This window comes from Meles meles, chromosome 18 (assembly GCF_922984935.1).
Source record: "Meles meles chromosome 18, mMelMel3.1 paternal haplotype, whole genome shotgun sequence".
Taxonomy (NCBI): domain Eukaryota; kingdom Metazoa; phylum Chordata; class Mammalia; order Carnivora; family Mustelidae; genus Meles; species Meles meles.
Window position 1 is genome coordinate 17,149,290 of NC_060083.1, and position 12,439 is coordinate 17,161,728.

The following is a 12,439-nucleotide window of genomic DNA, read 5'->3' on the forward strand; positions in this document are numbered from 1 at the left end:
CCTCTGAACCAGAGCTGCTTTCCCGACTAACTTCAATCTGGAGAGATGGTAAGTTATCTAACCGGCTCTTCTTTTGGCGAGACTGTTCTTTCTCCTTTATCAGAGCCCCCCATGCCCTTTGCAGCTCAGAGTCATCTTCCTCAGTGCCTGGCGCCCTGTGATCCACCTTCTTTGTGTTCTTTTCTTTGGTCTTGGGTGCAGATCCTAAGCGTGTCCATAAACTACCTGTTTGGATGAGAAGACATTTCAGTTTTGGTGGTCGATCAATGCTGAGAAGCAGGGTAATTGAAGAAGGGGCACTGCCCTTCTTAAGAGGGGTCTATGGCTCTTGTAACCTCTGTGTAGCATTAGGAAGATAATCTCATTTCCCTGGCTATCATCCCTGCCTGTGAACTGAGGGATCTGGACCCAGTTGGGGTCTCGCAGCTAGGGGACGTGTGCCTCCCGTGTATAACAGAAACACCTGGGAAGCTGCTTATGCTACACCTGCCCTTCCCTGGTGACACTCACCATTCTCTGTAGAGCTTCATTCTGCCAGGAGTGAGCCATTCCCAGATCATTACCAGCTATAAAGTCTGCAAACTGATAGGCCTGCTATACTGTACACTTTCAGAGATTTGGCCCACTATCCCAGTACACTTTTAAAAACATACTTTATTAATATCTAACAATAGAGAAATATGTGTTTAGAATTTCACAGCATACTACACTATAAAGGCAATTAAACATTTTCTTTATAAAGAATTTAACAATGTGAAAAATGATCATAATAAAATCCTGTATGAACAAAGCAGAGTATGTATATTGACAAAGATGTGAATAGAGACTTAAGCCTAAAAAGTATCTGCGCTAAACAGAAAGAACAAAGGTGGGGTTTTTTTTTCCTATTTTCTAAATTTTCCAAACCCTTATTATTATAATTATGACGACTAAAATGGAAGAGGAAAAGTAATTTATTTTTGACATATGCTATTTCCTGCCTTTGACCAACAAAGTATTTCTATGCTATAGTCTGCTCTTACCCAATTCCTATCCCACTCAGTTTTAAGTGTTACCAACCTGATTTCTTCTCCCGTGTATCAGAGTAGAGGCCTTTAACATCTTGTCTGGGAACACCCAGCCTACTATGTACATCAGAAAAAGGCTCTCTCCGAAAAACTGGATTACTACTAAAAGCCTTTTCTGGAGAATACGGTCTTTTTCCTAACCGCTGGCGTATATCTAGAAAAAGAAAAAAAAGTATTACTGTGACCAAACATGTGCTTTGCTAACAATACTGTCAACCTGAGATCCCTAGAGGACCTGGTGCCAAATCTCCCCAAATGATGACAAAGAGCCTTACAAAATCAAACTTCTAAAACCCTTCTCTCTAAATAATCAGTCTGGATCCCCCTAGGAAAGGTCAGATAAAGGGGCTTTCAGTGGAAGAGAACTGCTCCAGAAAGGAACTTCTGACACAAAATCAGTTGTTTTTATTTTTTGTGCAAGTGTGTGTGTGTGTTTTTCTTAAGTAGAACGAAGCATACCAAAGAATTTACAAACATTTCAGCTAACAAACATTACTGTAAGTTCCCTAAGGGGAAATCTTTCAACATATAAGGAATTCTTAATAAACTTACTATATATATATTTTTAAAAAAATTTTATTTTTTCAGCGTAACAGTATTCATTGTTTTTGCACAACACCCAGTGCTCCATGCAATACGTGCCCTCCCTATTACCCACCACCTGGTTCCCCCAACCTCCCACCCCTCGCCCCTTCAAAACCCTCAGGTTGTTTTTCAGAGTCCATAGTCTCTTATGGTTCACCTCCCCTTCCAATTTCCCTCACCTTCCTTCTCCTCTCCATCTCCCAATGTCCTCCATGTCATTTGTTATGCTCCACAAATATAAACTTATTATACTTAACAGTAAATGTAATGAGACTGACAAAAACCAAAGGATTAAGGGAAGATATGTCAAATCAAATTTGTTTTTCCTCCCTCCAATCCCTCCAGAAACCTGTCCTCTTGAGTTCCCTCTAACAATGACAGCATGTAAACAACATGTTTATTAGCAAGTCACTGTACTGGGGCTTTCATCCATCTTGTTTACTGTCTCAGAGAGCAGCATCCCCAACTTTCTGGTTTCTCAGGCCTGAGCCTTTTGGCTTCTTTCCCTTTGCTCCCTCACTTCCTAGTGCCAAGTCTTCTTCCTTCACAAGGTTTGATGTTCTCATCCATTCCATCTCCACTCTCCTTGATCTAGTTCAGGCCCTTGTTACTTATTTGACTTTCTACCCTACCCCATCCTGCCACAAATTATCTTTCTAAAATAGATTTAAGATCAGGTTACTTCCCACCTCAAAAAAACAGGTTTGCTAAGGGAGATCTCACTCCCTCCGTCAGCCTTGCTCTAAAGCCACTTTCTTTAAGAAGCCCTCCACAATCCCCCCCGCAGATCTACCTCCTCTCTGTTCTCCCACAGCCCACAGCTTATAGATGTATCAGGCTCTTACTCCATTCTGTTGTGCAATGGAATTACCTGAATGCGTGCACTTGTGTTTCTCCATCTAGGTTCTATGATGACTTTGCATCCCCTCCAAAGATTCTAACACTCCCAGCATCTAACCCAGGGTCCAGCACATAGCAGGCATGGCCAAGTACCTACTTTGCACTTGTATACTATCTAGTTCAAAATCTTGACCAACAATTCAACTTAATTTCTATCATCCTTATGTATAAAGTATATCAAGGGCATACAGAATAAAATAACTGGGACAAAAATATTGAAAGCTAATATTGCAAAAGTATGATTATTTTTCATGTCCTAAAGTTCCAATACATAATGCAAAATTTAGAAGTGATGAACTAGGACAACTAAATCAGTTCATTACTGGCAATGTTTTATCCAAGGATCTATCTCTGTCCTGATTTGCTTTCTGGAGCTCAGAAACACAACTGAACAATACCTGACTTAGTACTGCTGCCTGGTGGCCGTGGACGTGTGTGCTGACGTTTTTCATCTAACAGATGTCGGACATCTACAAACTTCTCAGTTGGTAATTTGTTACCAATTCGGTTTTTGATATTGCTTGTGGATATAGTATCTGCCCTCATGGAGTTCCTTTAAAAAAGAAAAAAAAGGTACAATTAACCAGCTTCAACTATGGGGTAATGACTATGCAATAATCTCATATACTTTGGAGAAAACAATTTAAGAAGCCCAATTTCATATAGCCAATATTCACTCACAAATACCATATACCAATAATTATTTGTTTACAATAACATATGATCAGCCTGCTATAAAGAGATCAATCAGGGCAAGTAGGTTTCAGAGTTTCCCAGGGTGGTTTCCACAAACGGTATCTGTAAACTATTAAAGAATGTGTAATTGTGAATCCCAGTCCCCTGCCTTCTAGGACAAACGTTAAGTAAGGCCTGCAAAGGGCTCACAGATCTCTCTGTTCACCCAGGCTGTGATTTTGCTGTAGTCAAGATACAAGAGTCTACAGTAAAGGGCAGACTTCTCTGTCAAAGACATCTGCTACCGTGCTAGGCACCAGCATTATTCTGGCAGCATTCAACACTGGAAAGTTTTCTGAAAACTAAAAATAAGGATATGAACAAAGCCATACAAAAGAATTAGACTGAACTGTTTTTCCCTTCCCCAAATACACTACCAAGAACACTTAGAGAACCCCTAGACCCCAACAATTTGAGTTGTGCATATGCTATCTGCCCTCAGGAATCTGCTCATCCCCACTAGTCATCAAAGAAATACACATTAAAATACCCATTTTTTGGTCCACAAAATTAGCAAAAAATTAGAAAGACTGGTTAAGACTGGTGAGTAGTAGGTAACAGGTTATAAAGTATACGTGTTGCCGAAGCAAGTACGGTAACAGGTTATAAAGTGAGTAAAACCTATTTGGAGGGAAATTTAGCAAAACCAATTTTTTTTCAAGATTTATTTATTTTGGAGAGTGAAAGAGAGAGACCATGCACATGTGAGAAGAGGGGTGGGTGGGGAAGGAAAGAGGGGAAAGGAGAGTCTTAAGTAGACTCCATGCTGAGTCCAATGTGGGGTTCAATCTCACAATCCTGAGATCATGACCTGAGCTGAAACCAAGAGCTGGATACTTAACCAACTGTGCCACATAGGCACTCCTAGCAACATCACATTTTTAAAAATTTATGTAGTTTTGTGCAATAACTGGGATTCACGAAATTTATCTAGTTAGTGGAACAGTAAGAAAATAGAAACCTAAATGTCTTTCAATAAGAACTGGTTAAATAAATCACGATACTTTCAAACAATGTACTATATCTGGGTGAAAAAAATAGCAGAAATCTTCAGTATATTAAACAGAAAGAGCACACTGCAAAAGAATATAAATACAACTTCATTTTTGTAGAACTATATAATTTCTCCATGCTTTACGTATAGGCATAAAATTAGCAGGAAAGTTATTAATTCAATTGCTAAGTTGTTATTTTTGGAAAGATGACATTATGGGTGATTTTCACTTTCTATTACTATCTCATTTTTTATAACAAGGACTACTTCTGGTATATTTACAAGAAACACTGGATGCTGTTATTCAAATTCTTCAACGGACTGATAAGAAAACAGATAAAAGCAATTATAGAATAAGAGGAGTTAAGAGAAAGCTATGAATTAGTATTTAAAATAAAATTAAAAGCTAGCACTGCTAAAGAGAAAAAATATTTTTACCTAATATTTTTCAACTGAGATTCCACTTCGTCAGCATACATGGTCATTTTCATGCTTTTCTTTGGTGAAGGAGTGGAAATCATTTTCAGTTCTAGATCATAGTCCATTTCATCGGAGTCTGAACTGCTGGCACTGGACTGCCTAGATGTGCTCCGTTCCCGGGTCTGCTTGAGAGCTGGGAGCTCCTCATGGTACTCCACCACCACCCTGTCATCTGCATCCATGTCCTGGTCCTCCTCTTCTTCCTCTTCTTCTTCCTCTTCAATGGGTTCCTCTGGAACATTTACTAGTCCTAAGAAATTTAACCAAAAAACATTAGGAAAAGCATTAAAACTCACAAATCTGATTTTCTACTCTACATTGGTGACCTTTTCAAAAGGTGGGGTTCCCATGCCCAAGATCTTACTGGAGCATTATCTATGTAAGTGCCAATCTGGTTGCCACTCTGATACCTACAACAGAAGAATGGCCAGGTAAAGTATGATCTAGTAACCTGATGGAATATTATAAAGTAATCTAAAGTACAGTTGATTGTCATTATTCATGAATTCTGTATTTATAAATCAGCCAAATTTATTTGTAACTCCACACCAACACTTGTAGCGTTGTTTTCTTGTCATTTGTGAACATGTGCATAGTGGCAAAAAATTGAATCATCAGATGTGCATATTCCCAGCTGAGGTCAAATGAGGCAACACTCTGCTTTCTTGTTTCAGCTCTCATACAGTAAATAAGTGCTCTTTTTGCAGTTTCTTAAGTGCCATGCTTTTCATATTCTTGTGGCTTTTGTTGATTTCATTTAAAAATTTTTAAAAATGTCCTCTAAGTGTACTGCCAAAGCTGTCTAGAATTCCTAAGCCCAAGAAGGCTGTGATGTGCCTTACAGAATAAACATGTGCTAAATAAGCTTTGTACAAGCATGAGATACAGTGCTGTTGGCTGTGAGTCCAATGTTAATGAATCAACAACATGTATTAAATAAGCTGTCTTTAAACAGAAACACAATCCAAGAAGGTTATATACTGATCAGTTGATGAAAATGGTGACCAGAGTCTCAGAATGGTTTAGTATTCACTGTATCAATAATCACAATGACTTTATAGAACATAACCACTATGAATAATGAAAATCAATTGTAACTTTAAAGTTCATAGAAAAATGTTTTTAAGTGGGAGAAGACTATAAAATATATGTTAACAATTATCTTTATTATGAAAAGAGACAAGTAAGAAAAATGTAAAATGAAATCAGTTGTTTATGTTAGAGTGCAAGAATTAGGGGCAATTTGCTTTTTAACTTAATACAATATAAAGATTATATGATAAGAATATCCTAGCATAATTGAAATTAGAAACCTGTATCTGTGTAACAGAAAAGTATGTGCATTTTTAAAGATGCAGATTTCAAATATACAACTTTGGATATATGCATTAAATAAAAATGATAGACTTCACCTGTCCCTGTTACAATGATAAACACGTATACATGTTATCCCATGTTTGTACGCTGACTTAGCAGTTCTACAAAGCATGTAGAAAATTCTACAGATTAGATTAAAAATAGAAACAAGTCTTTATAAAAACATAATGAAAATGCTTCTTACATAAGCACCAAAAGAAAGAAGGAAAGGAAGGGCAGAACAAACAAAATGAAACCCAAGTCATGATACTTAATAGAGGTATTCGTGTGCACAAGCCAATAAGCATAAAACATTAGACACAGCAGCCTATTTTTATCATCAGACAAAGAAATAATAAAATCAAGTCATCTGATAAAATAACAAAATTTTCATGCAGCTTTTGATATTAATAGTAGATTCCTACAGAAAATTTTATTTCAATTTTTCCTATGCCACATTTGACCTTTTTTGTTAGAATAGCTTTTATTAAATCATTTGACCTCTTTTGTATGGGCAATTTAAAATTAATCGTGACTTGACTTACTTTCCTATATGTTGGCAGAGGGTGAGGGCAAGGAAGAGAGGATGATAAAGTTTGGAACCTTAAAAGACTGTATTAAGAATAAGAATATGATTTCGGGAGCCAAACATGTGTCTACCCAAGAGCTGAGCAGGCAACTACCGGAATGTCGGTGTTTATAGGATGTCAAGCCAACGTCATCCCCAATCAGGGCTCTCTTCTTGATCACATCCCGCTGAATGCGACGGGAATGATATCTTCGCTTCCTGCAACATTCCAAAATAAGCACATCATCAAAAACCAACAGGAAGGACTTTGAAATCCACTAATTAAGTTCAACTATACACTGATGAGATGTTAGGTACTGAAACAGAGACAATTCTATGTGAAACTAAAACTCAGCCTTTCATACCGTTTACCCCAGAGTTAAGAATCTTGAACTCTTTCTTCTTGTCTTCCTTTGAGTGCACACATGGTGTTGACATTCCACTGCAGAATACCAACTGAGGGATTAAGAAAAGCTTAAGTACTACTTAAACTATTGTAAAGTTTTAGACTCACCAAGAATTACTAAGAATGCCTTTCATGCCTCCGTAATTTGGATTCCCATATTTCATATAATACTGACTTCTTCTGGCTGCTCCAAGTTCCTTTTTGTCATCTAAAAATTAATTACGACAGTTACCTAGGATTTCCCACTGGTATGAAGACAATGTTGAATGGCTTAAAAATATGTTTTCCATAGCAGAGGTCAGATCAGCACAATCTGCCAACAAAAGGGAAAGATATGCTACAAATAATCACTCTCAGTGCCTACAAAAGCAGTGCAGTATAGAGCAGGTGGAGCAAAATAGAGATGAATGAAGTTAAGCTGCTGTTAAGGAGCTGACTGACCTCATAGAGAAAATGTTATTAACAACAACAATAACACAACATACAAGGTTTCAGGAAGCTTACGAGAGCTTCAGTCACTACAGCTGTTGAAGAATGAAAAGGGCTTTCTAGAAGAGGTAGAATTTTTCCTGCTCCCCTGAAAGATGACATTTGTTTCTGAATGACAACACTCCAATAACAAAGAATCAGTATTAAAGAAACAGATTATATATAACTCCATATATCTCGTAAAACATTTTTTCCAATCTATCATGACGTTTCGTAAAATGGCTTAAAGAAAACAGCACTGCACCATTTATCTAGAATGTATCACTTTCACCAAGTTAAAATGCCAGTTAATAGAAAGAAAAGGTGGTCATTGATCATACACATTTTCGTTGAGGCACTCACTGATTACAGAAGATGAATACCAAGGCACACGTATCCAGGGCTATAAGTAAACAGTGGCAACAGTATGTGCACCCTTTAAAAGACATGCCCACCAGCTGCTTGGAGAAATGGCTGATTCCAGATCTGGGACAGGGATAGTACAAGTTGAGTATGGAAAAACAAGATGTTTTACTGTGCCATAAAGTATGAAAGTGTTCAAAGAATCATGAAGGCATGTCAAAATAATACAGCTTGAAGGGGCTCCACTGGCCAAATCCAAGAAGATTTGTAAATCAAAACAAAGACATGAACCCACATAACCCACTGAATAAAATAAGACTCATGAACCTAAGCTGATACAATTAAGTAAATAAGTAAATAAATGGGTAAAAAGAAAAAGGTTTTCCTTAAGCACAATGCCAACTAATAAAGAAATGTAGAGTTAAAAGGTCATCAATGGATGCTGAGTGGAAGTATGATGAACCAAAGTCTATTTACATAATCTCAAAGTACCTCCCGCCAATTTTTGTATTACAAACAGAAAACAGGAGAAACCTGGCAATCATTACCTTAACTAAGTGAGAAAAGCTAACATCTCCAAACACGGGACAAGTAAATATCACGTGTCTCCTGACATGATGCACTGCAAATGACACAACAGCACTTCTGTGGTACTCTTGCCTAATATGCACAGTCCGACTCAATCAGAAGGAGATAGTAAAAAAACAAACTGAGGGGCAGTCTGTAAAATAATGAGTCTAGACTCTTTAAACATGTCTCAGTCAAGAAAAATAAACCAGAAGTGTATCCATATTCAAATTTCATATATATTTTAATGCACACCAGAATCATTGTGCATACAGAGCCTAGGAGGCTTTTAGGTCCTTAAGAGGATAAGGCTGAATGGCACTACTAGCAATGTCCAGGAGGATACTGTGTGATGAATAAGAAAGTATAATTTAAAAATGTTTTCATAGTTCAGAAGATAAATTGGCTGAAGAGCACAGAGAACAAACTAGCTTTAAGAGAAAATAACTTACTTTAGCCAGAAATCACAAAAGTATACAAACAGTTAACATTCACCTTCAAAGTGTGAAATTCAATTCAGGTAGCAAGCCATCATTTCACAAGCATAGAACATTATAGTTTGAAGGGACTTTGAGATTATTTGACCTAACTTCCTCTTCAAAAGAAAAGGATGTCACTCAAAAATACATGACTTAGAATAAAACTAAAAACTAATGCCAAATATCACATTTACCTTTTGTAGCGAATCTCATGAATAACCTATTTCCTTTAGCAAGTTTGTTGGCTGGACGAAGATCATTTCTTAGCAGAGATTCTTCTTCTACTTGAGACAATGTGTCCAACTTAAGAAAAAAGAGCATTTTCAACATAAACATTAAAGCCTCTTTCACATTTATTCAGCAGCAAAGTCACCATTGAGAAAGCATTCTTTTAACAATTCTTGATGCAGGACAGCACATGTTCTTCTGAAACATTTCTAAGTCAGAGGTCTTCCCTGAACACCTTGTCTAAAAGAATAGTCTCCATCATTCTCTATCTGCTTACCCTTCTTTACTTTTCTCCATAGCACTCCTCACTTTCTGACATTATTTATCTGTGTATCTGTGTATTGTCTGTCTTCTCCACTAGAATTATGTTCCAAGAGGGAAGGACATTGGTTTGATGCTATATCCACAGGACCTAGAATTTGGTATATAGTAGGTACTCAATAAATATTTTTTAAATGAATACACTTTAATGTATTTAATAATGTATTTAATGTACTTAATAACAGCACATGCCCCATTAGGAAATATTCCGTCACTTGTTTTTTCTTAATTTTATTGATTATGTAACATTTCAAAGTATTTCTCAATAAAACCATTTTCTCTTATACAGAAGAATGAGTTCTAAGATTTCAGGAAAAGTCACTCTTACAGCCATAAGAACTTAAAGGCCAGGAGCCTGATACAATCTCAAAACGTTCAATCAAAGGAAGAACACAACTTAGTAAGTCCTTAAGCCTTAAATAAAAGAAAGTAAACAGTTTTTTTTTTACACTATGACCTTGTTTATATCTTTGCCCTATTACTAACCTCTATATCACTTGAGTTCTCATCTTCAACTTCTCCTTCTTCAGCCTCATCATCATCTGAACTGTCCTCCTGCTTGTCTAAAATACAATAAAAGGGACAAGATGAAACTTAACATAACTCCATCTCACGTAATTTAGAAGTCAATTATTTTCTCCTACATACTGATGATCCAAAGCACCACAGCTTATCTTAGAAATAATTGACAATGAGATACTATATAATGCTTTGCAGAGAAACCTAAACCAATGGTGTAAAGAACAGGACTTTCAGCCCTAAAGTCCCTCCTTTGCATTGTTACCTTTTTTACTTTTCTCAGATGACCTGTCCTCATTGGCATCCCTGGTTCTTATCTTATCCAGGGCTGGCAGAGAACTCATATTGATAAGGGCTCGTGTGGCTGTCATTTCATCCAGCCAAACCACATTGCCTAAAACAAAATGTAAAATAAAACATTATATCATACCCATATGGTAAATTTTTTAAAAACAGAGACTGCAACATAGTCATTGCTATGGCCTCATCTAGCTACAGATCAGTATCAGTAAATGTACGAACCAAATAATGAAAGCAGTACAGAAAGTGGCAGTAAAACCTCTTTGATGAAATTAGCCTAGAGCTGCATTCCCAAACTAGGTTCCACAAAATAACTGTATTCCGGGGCGCCTGGGTGGCTCAGTGGGTTAAGCCTCTGCCTTCGGCTCAAGTCATGATCCCAGGGTCCTGGGATCGAGCCCCGCATCGGTCCCTCTGCTCAGCAGGGGAGCCTGCTTCTTCCTCTCTCTGCCTGCCTCTCTGCCTACTTATGATCTGTCTGTGAAACAAATAAAGTCTTTACAAAAAACAACAACTGTATTCCATGAAAAAAGCGTTCTGTATATTAAAAATGCCTGACTCGGTAAGTATTATATAGTGTTAGCATTCTTATGATCATAATGATGATGATGATGATGATAACAAGAAGACCACTGTCAAATAAATTTGGATTAGCCTTCATACTACTGCCCTCTACAGGTAAGCCGTCTGCTGTACCTTGTCATTCAGACAGCTAAATGATTGTTTCCTACTGAAAAGTGTGGGTGATGATGGTATCCATAGAATATATACAGTGGAGCCATGACAGCCACTTGGCTTTGTAGCAACTAATTTAATCTGCTTCTTTAAGCAAGAGAATTTAGCAAGAAAAAGATGTTGAGAAGTCTTATAGAAAATAAATCTACTTAATTTTATTTAAAGCAGCATTTCTCAAACTAAAGTTACTTTTACATTCTCAGTTTCAGATATGAAGATCTACAGATTCTCACTTTTGTTACAAACATGCGATGTGGCCTTGGGCAAACAATTTTCCTTCTCTGTTTCTCAGTTCTGATGTTCAACATGAATTAGTAAAAATGGGTAAGTCTAAAGGGTCCCTCTGATTCTAATATCCCTTAGCTACAGTTTTAGTAACGTAGATCAGGAGTTAGCAAATTATAACCTGCAGGCCAGATCCAGCCCACCACCTGTTCATTTATTTATTTATATTTACACCAGCTTTATGTAGGTATAAATAAATAATAATAAGCTACACATAAATAAATATCAAACTACAAATAAATAAATAATAAACTACACGTCCAGCATATTTTTTATTAAAAAAAAATCTGTGGAAAGCAGGCAGGCTCATTCAGTAACATACTGTCTATGGCTGCTTTTCATGCTATAATAGCAGAGTTGAATAGACATAACAAAACAAAGACTGTATGACCTGCTAAGCCTAAAATATTTACTGTCTAGTCCTTTACAAAAAAAAGTTTGCCAACCCTTGATTTAGGTAGTGTAAGTTAAGCAAAAGGAAAAACGAGAAAACTCAATTCTGTCATGTTTCTTCCTTCAATGCTGAATCAACATCTTCACAAAAAAAAAAAAAAAAAGCGGCAGGGAAAACCAGGCAGCTATTCAAGGTACAGCCTAGCAGGTCAGCAAGCTGGCAGTAAGCAAAGCCAGACTAGAAGTGAATTAAGACAAGAAGCCAGCGGAGTGGTTACCACAGGTCCTACCAGACTTGGAGTGGGGATGCAAGTAAAAATAATAGCTAGTTCAAGCAGGTGAAGTTACAAAGCAAGCAGAGATGAGAGGTTTCATACAGTATCAGAAAGTTCCAGTTTAGTTCTAGATCAGATACTAAGGCAGACCCAGGCCTGTGAAGACCTATATGGGAAGGTGCAATGACAAAATCTAAAGCCCTGAACACAGAGCCCCAAGTCTATATAGTTGGATCCACCTCTTTGTTGGGAAATTGTGGGAATTAAAGAGGCCTCAATTATGTACACAAGACAGATGCCAGCAACCAACCTCCTAGATTCCTGGTCATCACATCTGAGCTGACTTGAAATACTCATGGAATATGATCTGGCAGACTGGCTAAGGCCCTGTGATTCTCATCAAAGGGCATTCTTT

General features: G+C 37.2%; 1 protein-coding gene across 1 annotated transcript in view; it reads right to left on the reverse strand.

Annotated features, from left to right (window-relative positions):
- The window catches only part of NCBP3 (nuclear cap binding subunit 3), a 32,654-nt gene that overhangs the window by 4,274 nt on the left and 15,941 nt on the right, over positions 1 to 12,439 (reverse strand). Inside the window, exons 5-13 of the mRNA XM_045985074.1 lie at positions 10,302 to 10,430; positions 10,004 to 10,080; positions 9,163 to 9,271; positions 7,200 to 7,299; positions 6,801 to 6,904; positions 4,720 to 5,011; positions 2,951 to 3,105; positions 1,060 to 1,221; positions 63 to 225 (exon numbers count right to left, since the gene is read on the reverse strand). Coding sequence (XP_045841030.1) covers positions 63 to 225; positions 1,060 to 1,221; positions 2,951 to 3,105; positions 4,720 to 5,011; positions 6,801 to 6,904; positions 7,200 to 7,299; positions 9,163 to 9,271; positions 10,004 to 10,080; positions 10,302 to 10,430 — 1,291 coding nt within the window. The remainder of the gene's footprint in view (positions 1 to 62; positions 226 to 1,059; positions 1,222 to 2,950; positions 3,106 to 4,719; positions 5,012 to 6,800; positions 6,905 to 7,199; positions 7,300 to 9,162; positions 9,272 to 10,003; positions 10,081 to 10,301; positions 10,431 to 12,439) is intronic.